This window comes from Dendrobates tinctorius, unplaced genomic scaffold (genome assembly GCF_039654945.1).
Source record: "Dendrobates tinctorius isolate UK_male_01 unplaced genomic scaffold, ASM3965494v1 ptg000231l, whole genome shotgun sequence".
Taxonomy (NCBI): domain Eukaryota; kingdom Metazoa; phylum Chordata; class Amphibia; order Anura; family Dendrobatidae; genus Dendrobates; species Dendrobates tinctorius.
The window spans coordinates 20,015,328-20,036,714 of NW_027361898.1; the positions used below are offsets into that span (position 1 = coordinate 20,015,328).

The 21,387-nt window shown below is 46.0% G+C and overlaps 1 protein-coding gene across 1 annotated transcript in view; it reads right to left on the reverse strand.

The window, feature by feature from the left end:
• Positions 1–21,387, reverse strand: part of TEX11 (testis expressed 11) — a 251,091-nt gene that overhangs the window by 165,622 nt on the left and 64,082 nt on the right. Inside the window, exons 9-10 of the mRNA XM_073555904.1 lie at positions 13,562–13,657; positions 944–1,025 (exon numbers count right to left, since the gene is read on the reverse strand). Coding sequence (XP_073412005.1) covers positions 944–1,025; positions 13,562–13,657 — 178 coding nt within the window. The remainder of the gene's footprint in view (positions 1–943; positions 1,026–13,561; positions 13,658–21,387) is intronic.

Sequence of the window (21,387 nt, forward strand, 5' to 3'; positions counted from 1 at the left end):
ACCCTTTTCATGAAATTCAATGGGCAGCAGCTTTAACCTGATGTAGTGAAGCTGAAAATCCATCTTCTCTCTACCTCCTGTGTACTGATGTTATCAGTGAATTTAGAGTGAATTATCAGCACAGATGGCAGGCTGAAGAAAAAATGAATCTGAAAAGTGGAGAAATAGAATGTTATGTAAAATATACAAAACTTTCACACAGTAGTAGAGAGGTAGAGAGATTAAAAAATGTATATGCCAGAACCGTAGAAAAAAAGATATGGTGTCACGATTGCTCTGCTCAGTGTGTCTTGGATGCAGTGAGTGACAGCTCAATTGTCCAATTTAGTGCAGGGGTGTGCTGAGCTATTAGTATTTTGATAGACAGCTCAGCTGTCCAATCTGAGTCTGTGAGGTGATGAGCTTCCTTCAGGTGTTCCCTGTTCTAAGCTATTACTCAGCTAATTAGCCAAGTTGTCAGTCCCAGATCTCTGCCAATCTGCATTTGCTTGGTGGTGTTTGCCTTGTATTCCTTGTTCACTGTTTGTTGTTCCATTGCTATATGACCTTGGACCTCATTCTGACCATCTGTTTGAATATCCCCTTTGCTCTGATCCACCATTTTTCTGGTATTCTGACCTCGGACTGTGACCTGACTACAACTTTGTCTTGCACCTTTAATTTACAATGTGCTCTCTTAGTATCTGACCCCAAAGTGTTTGACAACCCTGCCTCAAACATGTACTGCACAAACATGATTGTCAAACATGTACTGCACAACCAAAAATCATACATTGATCAAATGCCCTGAACAAAAATGTACACAATTGAACATGAGGTTCTTAGTCTCCTGCTAATCTAAAAAAAACTTGCCTTGTTGCATTAGATCAATGCATGATTTTTGGATGTGCGGTCCAAGTCTTTTTTTTTTTTTAGCGTTTTAACAATTCATATGTCCGCTTACCCATGCTGATGACATCATCAGGCAGAGAGCATTGAAGAAGGATTTTCACTTTCAGAAAAAGACCAGCTGGATGCAAGCTTTCCTTGTAAAATAATTACAATCAAGTCATTATATTCATTTAATCTACCAACAATTTAAAGGGAACCTGTCACCCCCCCAGGGTGTTTTTAAGTGAAAGAGACACCTTCATCAGCACTAAGGCTGCATTCTGTGAAGGTGGCTCTTCTGTTTCTGACCCCTAGTAACACAGAAATATTGACTTTTATAAATAGGTCCTCATACCTGTAATGCGTCCCATAGGTATGGTGCGTCCCCCTGTATCAGCCGCCTGCCAGCCGTCCATCATGCCTCTGTCCTGTGCCTGGGCGCCGCCTCCTCCTGTGTAGTATGCCTGTGCTGTGACAACTCTAGCTGCAGCTTCCCCCATCCCCCTCCTCCTCTCTCTTTTTCCTCCCTCAGCACTCAGCTTCTGATGAGCTGACCTGCCAGTGACCTGCTTGTGTGCCAAGAGAGTTTATTTATAAAAGTCAATATTTCTGCATTACTAGGAGTCAGAAACAGAAGAGCCACCTTCACAGAATGCAGCCTTAGTGCTGCTGAAGGTGGCTCTTTTAATTAAAAACGCCCTGGGGGGTGGCAGGTTCCCTTTAAATCAATTTAAATGCAGACAACATATAGTTACTGATACAGTCAGTCAGATCCAACTATGAAATTGCATGTTTTACCTCAATACAGCAAGAGACCAAAAACTGTATTTTGCAAAATCACAGAATTTTGTGTTTATTGGGGAAGGCTCTTTATTGTACCAGTAAAAATTATGCGGATTTTACATTTTCACAACCCAATCTTATAAAACTCTGAAGCATCTCTGGGTTAAAAATGCTTACCACATCCCTAAATGATTGTTTTTTTGAGGGCTTTTGTTTCCAAAATGAGATACTTGTGGCAGGTTTCTGTTTTTCTGGGACTTCAGAGACTCCGTAAATGTCACACGGCGCATGAAATCTGTTCCAGACAAATTTGCACTCCTTCCCCTCAAAGGTCTGTGAAGTGCCTAAACAGCAGTTTCTGACCAGTGACCACATGTGAAATATTGCCATGTTATGGCGAAATTGCATAATTCAGTTGCTTACGAAAATATTTACCTCCCTTTGGTATTTTTTGTGTTATGCTACCTCACAACCTGAAACATCCCTGTGTTTTTTTAGGGTTTCCATCAGTTCACAAAAAGATGTCTACAAATGTGAACATTTAGTTTTTCTTTGTATTGTGAAGCAAACAAAAAAAAGGGCAAATAACTGAAAACTTCAGTGTGCATAACTATTCTCATCCAAAAGGCAGTACTTTGTAGAGGCTCCTTTTGTGGCAATTACAGTTGCAAGTCAATTTAAATAAGTCTCCATGAGCTTTCCACATCTTGCCACTGGAATATTTGTCCATTGCTCAACGCAAAACTACTTCAGCTCCTTCAAGTTAAGGCCCCTTTACATTTAGCGATGCACCAGCGATCCGACCAGCGATCCGACCCGGTCAGGATCGCTGGTGCATCGCTAAATGACCGCTAGTGAGCTGTCACACAGGCAGACCTCACAGCGATGCAGCAGCGACGCAGCGCACGATATTCACCTTTCACACACAGCGATCCTGACGTCCTCCGTCCACCTCCACGTGTCACTCATCGTCGCAGCAGGAAGCCCAGCAGGAAGCGCCCGACAAGAAATGGAGCAGGACATTCTCGCGCGATCAGCGATGGACAGCGGGGGAGCCGGTCGGAGGTAAGTATCACACATAGCGATATCGCTATAACGTCACAAAATCGGTGACGTTATAGCGATATCGCTAGCGATATCGCTATGTATAAAACCCCCTTTAGATGGTTTCCTCTTGTGAACACCAATCTTCAAGTCTGATCACAGATTCTCAATTGGATTAAGGTCTGGGATTTAACTAGGCCACTCCAAAACATTTACACATTTACCCTTAAACCACTCGAGTGTTGCTTTAGCAGTATGTTTTGGGTCATTGCTTTATTGGAAGGTGAATCTCTGTGTTACGGTGTGAAAATATGAAGAAAACCCGGAAGTGGACCCTCTGGGTCATGGCTCCAGAGCCCCCGAGGGCGAGAGGGCCAGGTGGAACCATCCCCTATACAGGGAGTGTTAGGGGCAGGCCCACGAGGGATGGAACCGCAACAGCCGGAGCCAAAGGGGCGACCAGGGTTACGTAACCGGGAGACAGAGGCGAGGAAAACAGGGCGCAGATGCACAGAGGACTACAGGAGCCACGGAGCAAGGGAGGCAAACAGGACCGGGGGTACTGGAAACCAACGGAGACTGGAGGCTGCTGGAGAGAGAGAGAGATAACCATAATATGGATGGGGGTTAAGGAAACACAAGAGTGGCCAGTCAGATAGCCGGGGGTGATGGACAGAGCGAGGTACACAGGAACAAGACCAAGATATAGAGCAAAGCAGGGGGTACACGTACACGGAGGCTACCAGAGGCAGCGCAGAGAGACCACAGAGACAACACTGGGGCCTGAGAACAGGGTGAACGCTAACGCAGGGACAGCATCACCGCAGAAGATAACCAGGCGTCTTACCTGGCTTGACGCTGGGCTGAAGTACCCGGGGGGTGCCGCCATGTTGGGGGCGGAGCCAACGCGTCATAGCTCCCAGAGGTCTGAGCGCCGGGGAAGGTGTCAGGCGCAGGCGCGCAGGACCGACGCCGAGGACCCCGGAAGACGGGAGCGGGGACGCGTCGTGGAGTAGGAGAGCGCCGGGAGGTGCACAGAAGAGGAGCGGGGCCACGCCGGTAAGTATCAGTGGCGGGGAGCATGACAGTACCTCCCCCTTTACTCCCCCTCTTTCTAATGCTGGTGAGAAACCTCATAATCCGAGGAGCATTAATATTTTCTCGGGGTTTCTAAGACCTCTCCTCAGGACCAAAACCTTTCCAATCGACCAAAAACAAGGTTCTCCTCCTAACTGCCTTCATAGCAAGTATATCCTTCACCTCAAAGATATTATCAGCACTACTTGGTTGGGGAGTTAAGGGAGGAGCCGAGTGGAAACGATTAAACACCGCCGGTTTGAGGAGTGATACATGAAAGGCGTTAGGGATTCGTAGCGAGGTGGCCAATTTCAACTTATAGGCCACGTCGTTGATGCGACTTATGATTTCAAAGGGGTCAATATAACGTGGACCTAACTTATAGGAGGGGATCTTCAGCCTGATGTATCGTGAGGACAGCCAGACCTTATCTCCTGGAAGGTATGGGTCAGCGTCCAAACGTTTTTTTATCGGCATACCGCTTCATTCTGCAACTGGCTCTTTCAAGAGCCTGCTTGGTCTCTCTCCAAATCTGAGAGAAGTCCATGGACACGGAGTCCACTGCCGGTACACCCAAGGTGGGGGAAACGGGAAGGGGGATGCCGGGATGTTGTCCAAAAACTACGAAAAAGGGAGACTTGGAGGAGGCTTCACTGGGATGATTATTGTAGGCAAATTCTGCCCATGGAAGAAGGGGGACCCAGTCATCTTGGTGAGCATTGGAAAAATTCCAGAGGTAGGATGCTAGAGCCTGGTTGACTCGCTCTACTTGCCTGTTGGACTGGGGATGATAAGCTGAGGAAAAATCCAGAGTGATCTTCATCAATCCGCAGAGAGCTCGCCAAAAACGGAAAGTAAACTGGACCCCTTGTTCCGAGACAATATGCTGAGGAAAGCCATGGAGTCGGAAGACGTGGAGCAAGAAGATCTTTGCCAACTCAGGGGCAGAAGGCAGACTTGGCAAAAGAACGAAGTGGGTCATTTTGGAAAACCGATCTACGACCACCAAGATAACAGTGCATTTTGAGGAAGGAGGTAAATTGGTGATAAAGTCCATAACAATGTGGCTCCACGGGGCCAAAGGCACCGGCAACGGGTGTAGGAGTCCCGAAGGAAGCTGTCTTGGAACTTTGTTTCTGGCACAGGAGGTACAGGAGGCGATGAAGTCAACACGTCTCGGCGAAGCAAAGGCCACCAATAATAGTGGGAGACGAGAGAGAGGGTTTTCTTGGCTCCTGCATGCCCAGTAAACTTCGAGGAATGACTCCAACGTAAGACTTTCAGCCTGTCTCCACTTGAAACAAAGGTTTTACCCGATGGTGGAGTGACTAGGCTTAGTGGAGCCATGGTAAGGATCTTGGCCGGGTTGATAATATGCGTAGATCCGTCCTCACTGTCCATTGCAAAAATGACCTGGACAGGGCGTCAGCCTTGATGTTTTTATTCCCTAGTCGGAAGTGGAGTTTGAAATCGAAACGCCCGAAGAGCAAAGACCACCTGGCTTGCCGTGGATTGAGCCTTTGGACAGACTGAATATATGCCAAATTTTTATGGCCCGTGAAGATGATGAACGGATGGACGGCCCCCTCGAGGAGATGGCGCCACTCCTTGAGGGCTAACTTTATGGCTAGCAGCTCTCTATCTCCAATGGAATAATTTTGTTCCGGAGAGGAGAAGGCTTTAGAAAAGAATCCGCAGGTGACCAAGCGACCAGAGGAGGATTTCTGCAGAAGGACGGCTCCTGCTCCAACTGAAGATGCATCCATCTTGAGGATGAACGGCCTATTGGCATCAGGACGGTGTAGCACAGGAGATTTCGCGAATTCTTGTTTCAGAGCCTCGAAGGCAGCCTCAGCATCCGTGGGCCAGTGGTTAGGATTGGCCCCCCTGTGGACGAGAGCAGAAATAGGCTTGATTAAGGTAGAGAAATGGGGAACAAATTGCCGATAATAATTAGCAAATCCCAAAAAACGCTGGATTGCTTTTACTCCAAGGGGGCGTGGCCAATCGAGGATGGCAGAGACCTTCTCAGGATCCATCTCTAACCCAGAGCTCGAGACGATATAGCCAAGAAAAGGCAACAAAGATTGCTCAAAGATGCATTTCTCCAGTTTGGCAAAAAGGTGATTCTCCCTGAGGCGTTGGAGGACTTGGCGGATGTCTCGGCAATGTGTGGACAGGTCTGGAGAGAAGATCAAGATGTCGTCTAAGTAGACCACGACACAGGAGTATAGGAGATCTCGGAAGATATAGTTTACGAGTTCCTGGAATACCGCAGGTGCGTTGCAGAAGCCAAACGGCATGACCAAATACTCATAGTGGCTGTCCCGTGTGTTGAATGCGGTCTTCCACTCATCTCCAGAACGTATGTGAACAAGGTTATAGGCTCCTCGCAGATTGAGCTTGGTAAATAGTCGTGCTCCCCTCAAGCGGTCAAAAATCTCAGAGATAGGCGATAGTGGATATTTGTTCTTCACCATGATGCGGTTTAAGCCACAATAGTCAATACACGGACGAAGGGACCCACCCTTCTTTTTCACAAAGAAGAAACCTGCTCCAGCAGGGGACGAAGATTTCCGAATGAAGTCTCTGGCTAGGTTGTCCTGGATGTATTTGGACATGGCTTGGGTCTCCGCCGGGGAGAGAAGGTAAATCCTTCCATGAGGAGGAGTGGTACCAGGAACGAGCTCAATAGGGCAATCGTAGGGACGGTGTGGTGGAAGGACCTCAGCGTCTTTCTTGTCGAAGACGTCCGAGAAAGAACTGTACGCAGACGGTAGTCCGGAGAGAACAGGGAGAGGATGGGGAATACCTACTGGACGCACCGACAGCAGACACCGAGCCCGACAGGACTCCCCCAGCGCAAAACATTGCCGTTATGCCAATCCAAGGTGGGCTCGTGGAGCCGCAGCCAAGGAAGGCCGAGAAGGACAGGATGAGAGATACCAGCCAAAACATAGAACATAATTCTCTCTTTGTGCAGGGCCCCCACCTGCAACTCTACTTCTTACGTCACTAAGGTAACGGTCACTTGCAAGGGCCTGCCATCCACGGACACAAGGACCTGAGGATTTTCGAGGGTCCTAACGGGGATAGACAATTTGGTGACCTCATCCAGCGGCACCTGAATCCACATAGGCCGCCAAAGAGACTCGCTTACCACCGACATGCAAGAGGACAGACAAAGTGAGGGGTTGAGAGGTATCACATACACCTAGGGAGGCCTCTCGTACCTGACCTAGGCGGAGAAGTTTTCCGGACATTCCGGACAGGTGCGGAGCAGATGGGACCCACTGCCGCAATAGAAACAGAGACCCTTGGTATTTCTCTCCCTACGACGCTGTTTGGAGAGCTTCACGCGGTCCACTTGCATCGGCTCTGGCGCGGAGGCAGGGGTAGAAGCCCTGGGTCGGGGACTGGGTGGTCTGCGAGCTGATTGCAAAGGGCGAGAAAGTCTTCTCTCACGAGCCCGTTCTTGGAACCGGAGATCAATCCGGGTGGCCAGAGAAATTAGATCTTCCAGAACGGTGGGGGTTTCGCGACCTGCAAGCTCGTCCTTTATACGACCTGAAAGGCCCAGCCAAAAGGCCCCCACCAACGCCTCGTTATTCCAGCCCAAGTCGGACGACAGAGTCCGAAACTGGATGGCGTACTGGCCCACGGTTTGCGAACCTTGACAAAGACTGAACAGGGACTCCGTAGTGGAGGCTAGACGACCTGGTTCGTCAAACACCCGACAAAGTGTCCAGAAAAACAGCTAGCTGGGTAACCATGGGGTCATCGCGCTCCCAAAGGGGATTTACCCATGCCAAAGTGTCCCCCTCTAGATGGGAGATAATGAAGGCCACCTTGGCCCGGTCATTGGGATATTGTTGGGGCAACAGTTCAAAATGAAGACGACACTGGTTCAGGAAACCCCAGCACAGTTTGGCGTCACCGTTATACTGGGGTGGTTTGCCAAAGCGCGGTGGAGGGTGAGAAACTGCAGCGGGGGAAGACGCAGAGGCAGCCGACTGCAAGGAAAGCAATCGAGCATCCACCGAAGCCATGTAGCTAAGAATATGCGTCTGGGTGACTTGCTGCTGGGTCAGTTCCTGTTGTAAGCCTACCAGTTGAGAAGCGTTCCCCGGGTCAGAGGATTGGAGGGCAGAGAGGCGCGAGTCCATCGACTTCATAAAGGACATAATGCGCATTTGATTCTCCCGTAGGAACACTAACTCTTTCTGAGTGGCTGCGGCTCCAGCAGGGTCCATGGCCTAATTATGCTGTTACGGTGTGGAAATACGAAGAAAACCTGGAAGTGGACCCTCTGGGTCACGGCTCCAGAGCCCCCGAGGGCAAGCGGGCCAGGTGGAGTGTTAGGGGCAGGCCCACGAGGGATGGAACCGCAACAGCCGGAGTCAAAGGGGCAACCAGGGTTATGTAACCGGGAGACGGAGGCGAGGAAAACGGGGTGCAGATACACAGAGGACTACAGGAACCATGGTGCAAGGGAGGCAAGCAGGACTGGGGGTACTGGAAACTAACGGAGACTGGAGGCTGCTGGAGAGAGAGAGAGATAGCCATAATACGGACGGGGGTTAAGGAAACACAACAGTGGCCAATCAGATAGCTGGGGGTGATGGACAGAGCAAGGTTCACAGGAACAAGACCAAGAGATAAAGCAAAGCAGGGGGTACACGTACACGGAGGCTACCAGAGGCAGCGCAGAGAGACCACAGAGACAACACAGAGGATACCGGGGCCTGAGGACAGGGTGAATGCTAACACAGGGACAGCGCCACCGCAGAAGATAATCAGGCGTCTTACCTGGCTTGACGCTGGGCTGAAGTACCCGGTGGGCGCCGCCATGTTGGGGGCGGAGCCACCGCGTTATAGTTCCCAGAGATCTGAGCGCCGGGGAAGGTGTCAGGCGCAGGCGCGCAGGGCTGACGCCGAGGACCCCGGAAGACAGGAGTGGGGACGCGTTGTGGAGCAGGAGCGCGCCGGGAGGCGCGCTGAAGAGGAGCAGGTCCGTGCCGGTAAGTATCAGTGACGGGGAGTGTGACACTCTGTCCCAGTCTAAAATCACTGGCAGACTGAAACAGGCTTTGCTCAAGAATATCCCTGTATTTCAAACCATCCATCTTCCTCTTGACTCGGACCATTCTCTCTGTCACTGCTGCCAAAAAATATACCTACAGCATGATGCTTCCACCACCATGTTTTACTGTGGGAATGGTGTTCTTGGGGTGATAAGCTTTTTTGGTTTGGCAGGTAATGGGAGTGACGGGCGGACAGTCTGCAAAGGGCTGGTGTCAATGGCGGCAGTTGAGGAGAGGGAGTCAACCTTTGTCCTGCTCTGTAGTCGCCTTCCCGCCAAGTTTCTCTCCTTCCCACGCTCAGGCCCTTTTAAGCCTTCCATGCCCCTTTCTGTCAGGTGCTCGAGCACTCTTCGCCCAGGCACGTCACCCCCCTGCAACAGTGATGATGGCCCCGATAGTTCCGGCTCCAGAGTGTATTCTGGACCGATGGCACTGGTTCTGTTCACCCCTTACACTTCTTTATAGTCCCAAAATGCCCCCCATTCGGAAGGACAGTCTCACAATCCCAGGACATGACACATATTCTCCAATAAAGACTCCCAAGATCAGATAGTCCTCTACAGGAAGACCTTTTCCTCTGTAGTTGGGGGTTCAGTGAAAGTCACTGCCGAATAACCTAGCAGAGGCTTATGCAGATCTAAAGATTCGGGTGGGTGAGTTCCAACCTCTTCATCAACATCATCTGTTGGGAGAGCTGGAAGGGCTTCATATACATTAGATGATCAAAAATCACATTTCTGGCATCCTAAGGAAGGAACCTTGCTCAGGTACATTCCGCACCACCCACCCCAAACCTCAGCATCGCCGCACCGCTGACACCGGACCCCGGGACTGCAGCATTGCCCCACTTATCCTGAGGACGGGACCATGGCTCCTGCGAGCCTGCTGTACCACCACCGGCCCTCAGGTAAATTACCTTAAATTCGGACAATAAGACGGACCTCCATCTTATAAAAATCTTTTTTCTGCTACTTTCCAGTGCAAAATTTGGGTGCGTCTTATGGTTCGGTGCGTCTTATAGTCCGAAAAATACGGTGTTTATTTACCATATATAGGATTAGTAATGGATCGGTGTCTTATAGACATTTCTCCATTACTAATCCGTAGTTTTCATGTCACCAGACAATACAAAGGTGACATCAACCCCACAAATATTACCCCATTTGCCACCGCTACAGAGCAAGTGGGAAGAATGTTTCCGGACGGCTCTGGGCTGCAATTTCAAGGCTGGGGGGGCCAATATCCATGGCCCCTTACCAGCCTTAGAATACCGTCCCCCAGCTGTCTGCTTTAGCAAAGTTGGTTATCAAAAATGGGGGGACCCCACGCCGTTTTTAAAAAAAATATTTGCTTAACTAATTTAAAAAAACAGCATGGGGATCCCTCTATTCTTGATAACCAGCCTTGCTAATGCTGACAGCTGAGGGTTGCAGCCCCCAGCTGTGAGTTTTGCCTGGATGATTATCAAAAATACAAACTCCGTATTTTTAATATTTATTTTGAGAGCAGGCGCTGGCTGATAGAACTAATACTCCCATCAGCTGCTTCTGCTCTCATTGTTATTAGCGGCAGCAGGTGGCAGCTGAAGGGCGCAGTAGCTGACACCACTGACCGAAGGTAAACTATATACATCCGATCACAGCTGCGCACTTACACTGTCATTTGACAGCGTGGAACCATGTCTCTCTGACTGGTGGTAATGATTTTACCGCCGATCAGAAGCAGTGTTTGCAGTGCTGTCATGCACATGACAGCGTGGCAAATACTGGTTGTTCAGGCCCCCCATTCAAGTGATTTGGGTCCGGGTTCAGATTCAGGTCCATGTACTGTTCTGGTACCCTGGTGCCCTGGCACTGTCATGCTGTGACAGTCTTTGGTAAGGTAGGGCTTCAAACTGTCCCTGTAACTGGGACACTAACTATCCCTGTCCCAGGGGTACTCTTGAAGGCAGAGAGGCCGAGTCTCTGACCTTATTATGCTCCGGTTGAACCCTGATTAGTCCCCTCACCCACACCACATGAGACATGGGAAAGAAATGTAAGGTAAACAAGACATAAAGACAATACAGGGTTAACAGCACTAACCAAAAATAGGGAAGAGGATAGGGACAGGGAGGAATAAACTAAATGCGAACAGGGACCAGGAGATAAACACACATACTACAACAAACCACAGATCACTACTATTCCACTCCAATCATTTACGTTTAGCACACAGCACAGGAAGGTCTGGCCAGTTTTTATAGGAAGAGGTAATGACCAGATCAGAGGCAGCTGAAATGGCGCTGCATGTTTCTGACCAGCATAGAAAGGGTCGTTAAACCGCTTCAGCACCAGAAGAAATTAAATACATTTAATATGGGACACAAATCACACTATCTGTAAAGGATGTGACCGTCTAACTCCAAGTTATCCAGGGGAGGTGACACCCTTGTGACAGGCATTGACTGACAGGCGATATTAGTGCTGAGCTTCTGTCAGTCAATGCTGGGGGCACAGTTACAGCCACCGCTCTCTATATAGAGAGTGGTGACTGAAACCGTGTCAGCGTCACCCCTCTGACTGAAAGCTGAACACTGCCAGGAGGAATAAAGTTCCTTTCCTACCACCAGTGGGGCTCTAAGTGCGGGTCTGTATGATTACGGAATGGAACAATATGGAACAATAAAAAGTACTATTTGTGTTGTCACATTCTGGGAACTATAAAATGTTTCCTCTGTTGATAGTACTGTATGGTTGATGATTTTTTTTCTGTACTCTATTCATGCTTATTTTTTGTATGGTAGGTTTTAGTTTTGTGGTACATATGATGCTTTGATTATTGTTTATTTTATTTTTGTGAAGCAAGAAAATCGAAAAAGAAGGTAATCTATCAATGTATTTTTCTTCATTTATTTCAATGTTTAAATGACAGGATAAACAGTTTTTATCTCTTTTTTTTTCCCTTTTTTTCAACCTTCATCTGTAAGAACAAACATAGTAAAGTTGTAATTTGGATTTTTACGGATGGGATGTAATCAATAATTCAATTACTTTTAATATTTTTTTGAACTATAAAATCCCTTTAGAAAAAATTGTTTGAAGAGTTAACTTATTTTTTTTGTCTATAAGGATATATAGGGGCTTGTTTTTATGGTACCTGACAGTTATTTTTTGTTAGTTTTTTACAGTTCATTGGTGGGATAAATAGCTTGCTAATTTTATAGTTTGAATGTTCAAGACAACACAAAACAGAAAATATTTTAAATATATTTTATTACTTTTTCACAATAAAATCTCATCAAATTAATGCTTTTGTGTTGTCATATTCTGAAATTAAAAACTTTTTTTTATATTTTTCATCATCCGGAGTGTATTAGGGAGTACTTGTTTTTGTGGGACTAATATGACTTTTTGAAAAAAAAAGTATTCATTTTTTTATGGAGAGGTGAGTAAAGTACTTCGCATTTTTTGCATGGATTTTTTTAAAACATTTATTTGCCTTTGTTCCACTTTGGGATTTGAACACTGTTAGAACTCGTGCAGATGACTGTATTTTCGGTCCGAGCGCGATGTGATAAAACATAGGCTTACACTCGGACTGATATTATTCTCTTCTATTGGAGTGTTTAAATGTCCAATTTTTTCCTCAGAGAGTCGGCTTGAGGGAAAAAATAAAAATCAGCACACTGCAAATGCGTCACTGATGAGAAACATAGGTTAACCATCTTAATGCTGTGGTCACTATTGATTGCATACTCTAAGGGGCTAATCTCTGGGTATCAGTGTTAGCACCCCGACCCTTGCACTATTGGTTATGGGTGTCACCCGTAACATTCAGACGACACCCTTTGCTAATGATGTGAAATCTGCTACTCAGGTTACGACATTGGCATGCTGTAAAATTTAGCAATATATACAGAAACAGAGAAGGGTCCCTAAGAACAGTATGTGGGCCCTAAGCAGTCCAATAATGTATTTGTAACAAAAGTTGCTAGCTGGTTTGGAAGTGGAGTTGGCCCCCTTACCTCAAGCCCCCAATGCATCAGTGACATATCTGCCCCTGAGCAGATTGCATTTGGTTAAAGTTACTTGATAATCTGAAACATTTAAAGAAGTTGTCCACAACCCCTTCTCATACTCCTCGCTCGGCCCCCATAAAATAATAAAGCTTGTACTCACCTCCCATGCTAGCGCTGTTCCCGTGGTGTCAGCACTCATTCTCCCATCACTGTTTCCGCCTCCTGTCGAATTGAGCATGAAGAAGAAGTCCGAGATCAGCTGAAGCCCGGACTTCCTCTTCATGTTCGATTTGTCCGAAGGTGGGGACAGTTACTCAAGTGCTGATTGGATGCTGAGGTCACCTTTCACAACAACACGGGAGCCCTGAGAGAAAGTGTCCCAACACCGCGTAAATGGTGCCAGCAGTGGGAGGTGATTATAAGCTTTATTATTTTATGGGGGCCAAACATTTTGATCAAGAAGGGCATATCCTAGTATTGGACAACCCCTTCAAGTATGACATAAGCAAAAGCAGAAGAAATTGGGAAGTGGGCTAATACTGTTTGACAACTCTGTACCTGAATCACATTCTGAGAGTTCAGGCGAAGTAAGAAAAAGCTTACAACCCAGCTGTCCAAACAAGTTTACTGACGTATTTTAGTAGTGATCGCATCTAGTCTCATCCAACAAAAATAGTACCATTGCGTTTAGTCAGTTTGTTACCTCATTAGCTAATCGGACGGCATTAAGTGCTTTGTCATTATGGATTCTGCTGTCCCACTCCAGATACACTGTGGCAAGTAATCGAAGAACTTTGGCCTACAGAAAAATGAAAATCATGTAGTTTTATTTTTCATTATACAGAAGTGACAAAATACAATTGTGCTGCATGAAAAAGAGGCCTCTCGTGAAATTCAGAAGAAAACCTGTTCCCTTTGCTATGAATGACATGTAACAAAAAACATTAAGGCTGGAGTCACACACAACCATTAAAAAATCGGTCCGATTTTAATGGTCCGAAATCGCACAAAGGTTTCTTGACCAGTGATCCGTTTTTGATGCGATTTTTCTTCATTGATCCGATTTTAATCGCATGTAAGCATCCGTTTGACATCCGTCTGGCGATTTTTTTTCGGACCATTCCAAAATTGACAAATAACGGTTTTTAGGCCTGAAACTCATTTAAAAAATCATCCCGCCCTATATTTATGGGCTCTCCAACAGGTGTGAGCCTGCTACCTTTGACATACAGTCAGTGCTTGGATTTGGTTAGCTCTGCTTTGTGCTAAACTTGACAGACAGGCTCACTTTTAACACCACTGAACGTGTTCTTTTCTATTGGGTTATATCCCAACGTTTTGGGGAGCAATACCCTGTGATTGTGGATCCGAGGAGGCGTAGACGAATGTGGGTCCATCCACTTTTGCTCTGAAGGATATCTAAAGGCCATTTCCACCGTCTCTATACATCTCTGCGTAGCCATCCGGAGAAGTTCTATCAATATTGTCGGATGAGCCTTGCTACCTTTGATATTTTGCTTGAGATTGTGCGCCCTGGGATCACGTTTCAGGACACGAAGATGCGCAAAGCGATTTCTGCAGAGGAGCGTCTACTCCTCACCTTACGGTATGTCTCAAACCAATATGTTGATGATGTGTGAAGCAGCATATTTATTTAACAGACCTTGAACCTTATTTCTTATTGCCCTATTTTCTTAAATTATTTCCACCACATTTCCCCAAAACATTTATATGCTTGTGGCTTACGGAACCAAGCCATGGCATGTAATTTAATGCTCATCATACCTACTTTAGAATTCCTCGACTTTAAATGTGTTTGAAACTGTATCTATTGTTTGTTGGGCTGTGTACTCATGTTTTTTTTTTTTTATTTTAGCTTCCTTTCAACTGTCCTTTCATATGCTGGTCTGCATTTAGAATTTTTAATTGGGAAATCCACAATCTCTGGCATTGTACGGTCTACATGCTCCGAAATCTGGACCAGACTCCATCATGTGGTAATGCCGGAGCCCAAAATGCCTGACTGGTTGCGTATCTCCCGTGGATTTGAGGACACGTGCCAATTCCACAATGTATTGGAGCCCTAGATGGGAAGCACATCCGTGTGCGTAAGCCGCCGAACTCAGGGTCCCAATTCTAAAATTATAAACAATATTTTTCTGTAGTATTGTTGACTTTGGTTGACACTCACTTCAGGTTTATAATTGTAGATATTGGGGCCTATGGAAGAACTGGAGACTCCAGAGTCTTCAATTCTTCCATTATAGGTCGGCGGCTGCGTAATAATGAGCTTGACCTACCACCACCACGTCAGCTTCCCAACTCAAATCTGGAACCGGTGCCTTATGTTCTTATAGCAGATGAGGCGTTTCAATTGAGCAGACATGTCATGAGGCCATATCCACGACGAACCCTTGACCACCGGCGTAGAATATTTAACTTTCGCCTATCACGTGCTCGGCGACTGGTGGAGTGTGCCTTTGGTATTCTTACGGCCAAATGGAGGGTCCTAGAGTCCACAATTCAGCTGAGTGAAGCTAATGTCAATGAAGTTATTAAAGCCTGTGTTGTCCTACATAACTTCACAAGAATTCATGACTGTCCCTCACATGATGATGCTGAAGTGGAGTCTGCTAATGTGTCTAGGCCTAGGACACATGTAAACCCACCCTGTCGTCCAATTTCCGGACTCAAAGTATGTGATGTGTTTACAACTTATTTTCTAACACCTCAGGATGCTACTCCCTGGCAAGATGATGCCTTATCTATGTAGCGCTTTGGTTGTGTTGTGTTCTCATAAAGATTGTTTGCTTGGCCTTTTTTTTGTTTTTTTTAAACAGTACTTTTTACTATATCTATCTAACACATTACAGAACATGTACAAATATGAACAGACACACATTGTAAATGTTAACAAGTTTATTACTTGATTTTTTTTTTTTGTATTGCCGTACCAAATAACCATAGTAATGGCATATGGCCTAATGTTAACAGCACATTAGTATTTAACAGTCCAAACCAAAAATGAAACATCATGTATAACACACAAAACATTACATCAAGGGAAAAACGAAAACCTACAAGTCATGGTAGGTTGGGGGTGGTGAAGGTGAGGGGCCTGTTTGGACATTTGGCCTTGGTTGCTGGGCCACATCTCTGTCCCCCTGTGTGCTGGCAGCTGGCTGTGCCATCTGTTGCATCCTGCCAGGATCAATTTGTGGGTTTGGGTAGTGGTAATTTTGATATTGGTGTGGGTAGTCCTGGTAGGGCTGCCCTAATTGCCCATATCCCCCAATATGTCCATGTCTAACATACCCATGTTGTGGCCACACACCAACATTGGGTACGTTAAAGTGGCCTTATTGGGCATGTGCGCACTGGCCCATATATTGGACCTGTGGAGCCACATTGGGGATGTGTGCAGGCTGAGACGGAGGTGTTGGCACCCGTGGAGGAGGAGGAGGAGGAACAGGTTCCAAGGATGGTTGACTTGTCACATCAAGTCCAACCAGCCTATCAATTTGATTCTCATCTGACAGCTGCCACCTTATAAGAAACTGAAACACACTGCGGGGATTATTGGGTGGTGTGATGGCATCCAAAACGATTTGGAGAGCCCCTCTCGTACGCAGCCTGTACCCACGGGGAATTGCCCTCAAATACTGTGCCAGACTGCGCCCATAAGCCTCCTCCCCATCATCATGAGCAGCTGTGGACAAGTAGTCCAATACACCTCGGTCCACCTACATTCTTGTTCCCAAAGGTGCTCCTTCTCTCCTGCGCCTGCCTCGTCATGGTAGGGCCGAAGGCTGAGGAGAGGGATCCAGTGGCATCGTGGGGCTGCTACTGTTGCCCCGGTCATCATGCTGTGCTGCCTGGCTAACAGATTCTGGTGGTGGTGATCTTGGTGGTGATGGTGTGGCTCTGGGAAGTCCTGCAGATGGGCCGGACCCTGCAGCAACATCCGACTCAGGATCAATCACCACCTCAGAGTCGGAACCAGTCTCACTCTCTGTGAGGTTTGACTCGGTGCTACAATGGAAAAAATAACATAAATTAACTTTTGCATAGAGAATATCCAAAGTACTACATTAAACCATGCACTTACGGTCTCAGATCCATCACAGAGCAAGGAAATGTAGGCGGTCGAAGTACAGGTATTTTCTCTTTGTGGTTCCGGCCACTCCACTACGGGACCTCAGCTGTCTCTCCCTCCTATGTGTGTCCCTACAGCTGCGCCAACGCCTTGTCACATCAGTCACTACAATGTGAACAAAAACACAGGATTTTGTTACACCACACATATGGCTATGGTATCAAGGGTTTACCTATGCTTACTCACACATTTTACAAATGATATGATTTATATTCCTGTTGGCTCCACACCAATCAAAAAAATAAGGAAAAGGTTGAGGCCTACTACAAAGGACCTTCTAATCAACAGAATTGCTAACAAAATTTAGAAAACCCTGTGGTAATAATGCGAACATCTATGATGTTTTGACTCAAAAAACAAAAGTGATATAGTGGCTAAGATACGGGCCAAAAAACAAGGAGAGTACTGCATTTGGTGGCAGAACAATTAGCTAAATGTTTCAAATTTTGTAAGCCAAATTCGTCATGGTGCCACCAGTCAGGGAGTTGTAATTTAGATGTTTAAAATATGCACACAATAAAAATGGCGGAGTAATTATGTCCAGATATGTGAGCAATGACGACACATATTGGGACTTACATTGAGCAGATTACATTTGGGTATTTGATTATGTATACACATTATTTCACTTACTAATTTGCTCCTGTTCCTCCCGAGGTCTTGCCGCATATCCAGTGAACATCTGGGCACAGATTCTTTTCCACGCTGCCTCCCTGCGTGTGCGGTCAGCATAGTGGGGATCTCTCTGGTCCCATAGTTCTGGCCTCTCCTGGACCAGAACTATCAGCATTTCCACATTGACTGGCGTGGACATGATGGAGGACTCCGTGGAGGCGTTCTTCCTGGATTTTTTATATGTTGCAAGAGAAATTTGCATCCCAAAGCTTCCTGGCCATGCCTCCTGCTATTTCCTGTTGACCAGGAGAAGTCTTGCGATTTAATCGCAAGTCACACGTGTGATGCATTTTCAATGTGATTTTTAATCACATCCATAGACATGCATTGGCGAATCCGATCCGAACATTGGTGACAATCGCAGCATGCTGCGATTGTCTCGGTCCGAGGAACGGATCCGATAAAAAAACGCATGATGGGAGCAGCACCATAGAATAACATTGGGACGAATGCAATGCGATTTTTTATCGCATTGCATTCGTCCGATTTAATCGCTAGTGTGACCCCGGCCTAAGGCCTTGTTCACATGTAACAAAAATACTGTTTTTCTGTTGCATGCTTTTGGGTGCAGAAAAAATACTGTGTTTAACAGTCCAAGCAAAGTGGATGTGAGTTAATAAAAAAATGAGACAAAAGCTAGCACTTGGTTCTTTCTGAGAAACTTTATTGTGACACTTTCATCCACGTGGTTAAGCCATTGAACACAAATTCTCAAACATTGGACACGTTTCGGAAATAAGATACCTTAATCATAGCTGATTGGGAAACAATACCATCACCCACTAATAATGATACATCTAACCCCACCCATCATAAATCCTTCCGTCTGGCAAGATGCTAGGCCAAAGTTTGTAATATTGGGATGCAAAAATGAAAATGACACGCTTTCCAAGCCTAAAATGTTTTCATTTTTATAAGGGCAGCAGGAGAAGATGGACCTTATAATTGGATTGAAAAAGTATTAACCCCTCCTTGGCTGTTTACCTCTTTTGTTACATTACAACCTGTGTTTAAATATTTTGTAATCCGATTTGTATGTGATGCATCAGCACTAAATAGCCTAAGTTGATGAAGTGAAGTGAGAAAAATACAGGCATAAGTTACATTTATGGAATCAAATAATTAAAAATTGGCATATGTTTTCACCCCTTTTGCTATGATACCCTTAAAAATTTCTGGTGCATGCAATTACCTTCATAAGTCACATGCTTGGTGAAAGGACGTCCACCTGTGTGCAGTCCAAGTGTCAGATGTCTGCCAGTATATACACTTTAGCTTTTCTGAAAGGCCACAGAGGCTGAAACACCATTAAGCAGGAGGCACCTCTAACCAAACACCATGAAGACCAAGGAGCTCTCCAAACAAGTCAGGGACTAAGTTATTGAGAAGTACAAGTAAGGGTTGGGTTATATAAAAAAAATATCCTAATCTCTGATGATCCCACAGAGCACCATCAAATCCATTATCATCAAATGGAAAGTACATGGTACCACAACAAACCTGCCAAGAGAGAGACAACCATCTAACTTAAAGGAGCTTGAGCATTTTTTCCTTGAGGAATGGGCAAAACTCCCAGTGGCAAGATGTGGAAGGCTCATAGAGACTTATCCAAAGCGACTTAAAGCTGTAATTTCCACAAAAGGAGGCTCTACAAAGTACTGACTTTAGGGGGTGAATATGAATAGTTATGCACGTTGAGGTTTTCAGTTATTTTGTCCTACTTGATGTTTGCTTCACAATAAAAAGAAAACCAAATGTTCGCAGTTGTATGCATGCTCTTTACATGAACTGATGCAAATCCATAAAAAAAACAGTGAAATTCCAGGTTCTCAGGTAGCAAAACACGAAAAATGCCAAGGGGGGTAATTTTATTTCTGAAGTGCGTCAGACGTATGAGGAAATGTGTTCAATGGCTTTTTAATGGGGTACTCCGGGAGAAATTTTTTTATTTTATTGTTTAATTGTGCATTTTTTTCTTTCTTTTTTTTTTTTTTACGTTTTCATTTTTTTTTTTTCATTTACAATACTTATTAATTCCACAAGAGGACTTTGATATTATATCCTTTAATCACTTGGACAATATTGGGCAGCATATTATCACTATATTATACATGTAGTGTTTTATTGACAGGCAGACTTTTAGATCCTGCTAGTGGCTGTGATCCAGGTTATTGCAGCGGGAGCTGCTCCTGTGATCCATCCCCATGGCATATTGCATATGCAAGAAATGGGGTATGTGAACTTTTGATCAGGGTCATTTGGATGTTTTGGGTTATCACTATGATTTAAAAAGAAAAAACACAGTAGTTTGACAATAAATGGCTTCACCCAACCACTAACCATGAGTGGAGAAAACGTTTTGGTGTTATCATTCATATTCTCTGAAAAAAGGGCAAGAAAGCAAAAATTCTGCTGGGGTATGTAAACTTTTGAGCACAACTGTAAAAGTTACTGGGCTTCTTCATGAAGTTTTTATAATCTCTGTTTTCTATACTGCAATTCTACCAGTTCTCGAAATCCTGAGCTCTGTATAACCCCATCTACACCACTGATTAGCAGCTTTCTGTGTACACTGCATAGGCAGAAAGCTGCCAATCAGTGGTGGGGGAGGGTTACACAGAGCTCATGAATATGGAGGACTACATGGCAGCAGGTTTACTAGTCTTTTACTGATAGTCTCCTGATAAAACATTGATTTTATCAACACTAAAGTAAACAGCCCAGCAAGTAACATCTTTGGAATCAGAGTCTTTACCCCTATGTAGAAGAGAGGAATGGGCTGCAAGGGCTGCTGAAGTGCCGGGTCCGGAATTGCTGGGGCCGAACCTCCTGTTGGAGGGAACGAAATTGCAGACGGAGTGAGCCGGTAACCTGAGTGAAGGGGTGTAGTCAGGGATAGTAGATTAAAAGGGGTTGCGCGAGAACTGAATGGGGCTTCCCGTCAGAACGCTGACCAGGTGCGGACTGCTGCTGTAGTGAGAAGAGAGATAGGCCGCAGCATGCAGAGACAGGGCGGCCGCGAGAGAGACTCACCCATATCAGTGGGCACGCAGGGGAACGCTCGTCAGGCAGAGCATCGCAGCACACAGGGAAGCTCACGCCATGCAGAGCCTTGCAGGGTAGCCATTCAGGTGACGGCAGCTGCTCAGAGAGACACATGTCACGTGGAATCCTGTGGAGAGCTCTACCCTTCTGCCCTGCAGTTAAATGGACTAGGGGTTCAGCAGGCAGAATCGATGACCGCCCGCTGCCACCAGAAAAGGGACCATGTGTTGGGTGGGGACGTCAGAAGATGCTACGCCGACCTCCGCCGGCATCCTATTACTCACTGGACCTCCAGAGGGTGACAGGCGGCAGGGCCACGTTAAGTGAATCTGTTAACAAAAGACTGTCTAGTTAAACAACCGTTATACAGTTTAGTTTGCATCCCTTTTTTCTCTGTTTTCTCCCTGCGAGTTCATTGCTGTTGAACCATTAAATAACAGTTAACCCCTTCTCTGCGTGTTTGTGCCACTGCTTCCAAGTACCTGTGTGTTACATTTGGCATAGTCAGCAGGATGCAGTCCGTGGACACAGACACTGCAGACCAGTCCACTACGGGTACCCCCCCCAGGTCCAGTTTGCCATTGGAGGCAAGGCTTAGTAATCTCCCAAAATTCACGGGAAACAACATGATGTTGTGGGATTGGACTGAAAGA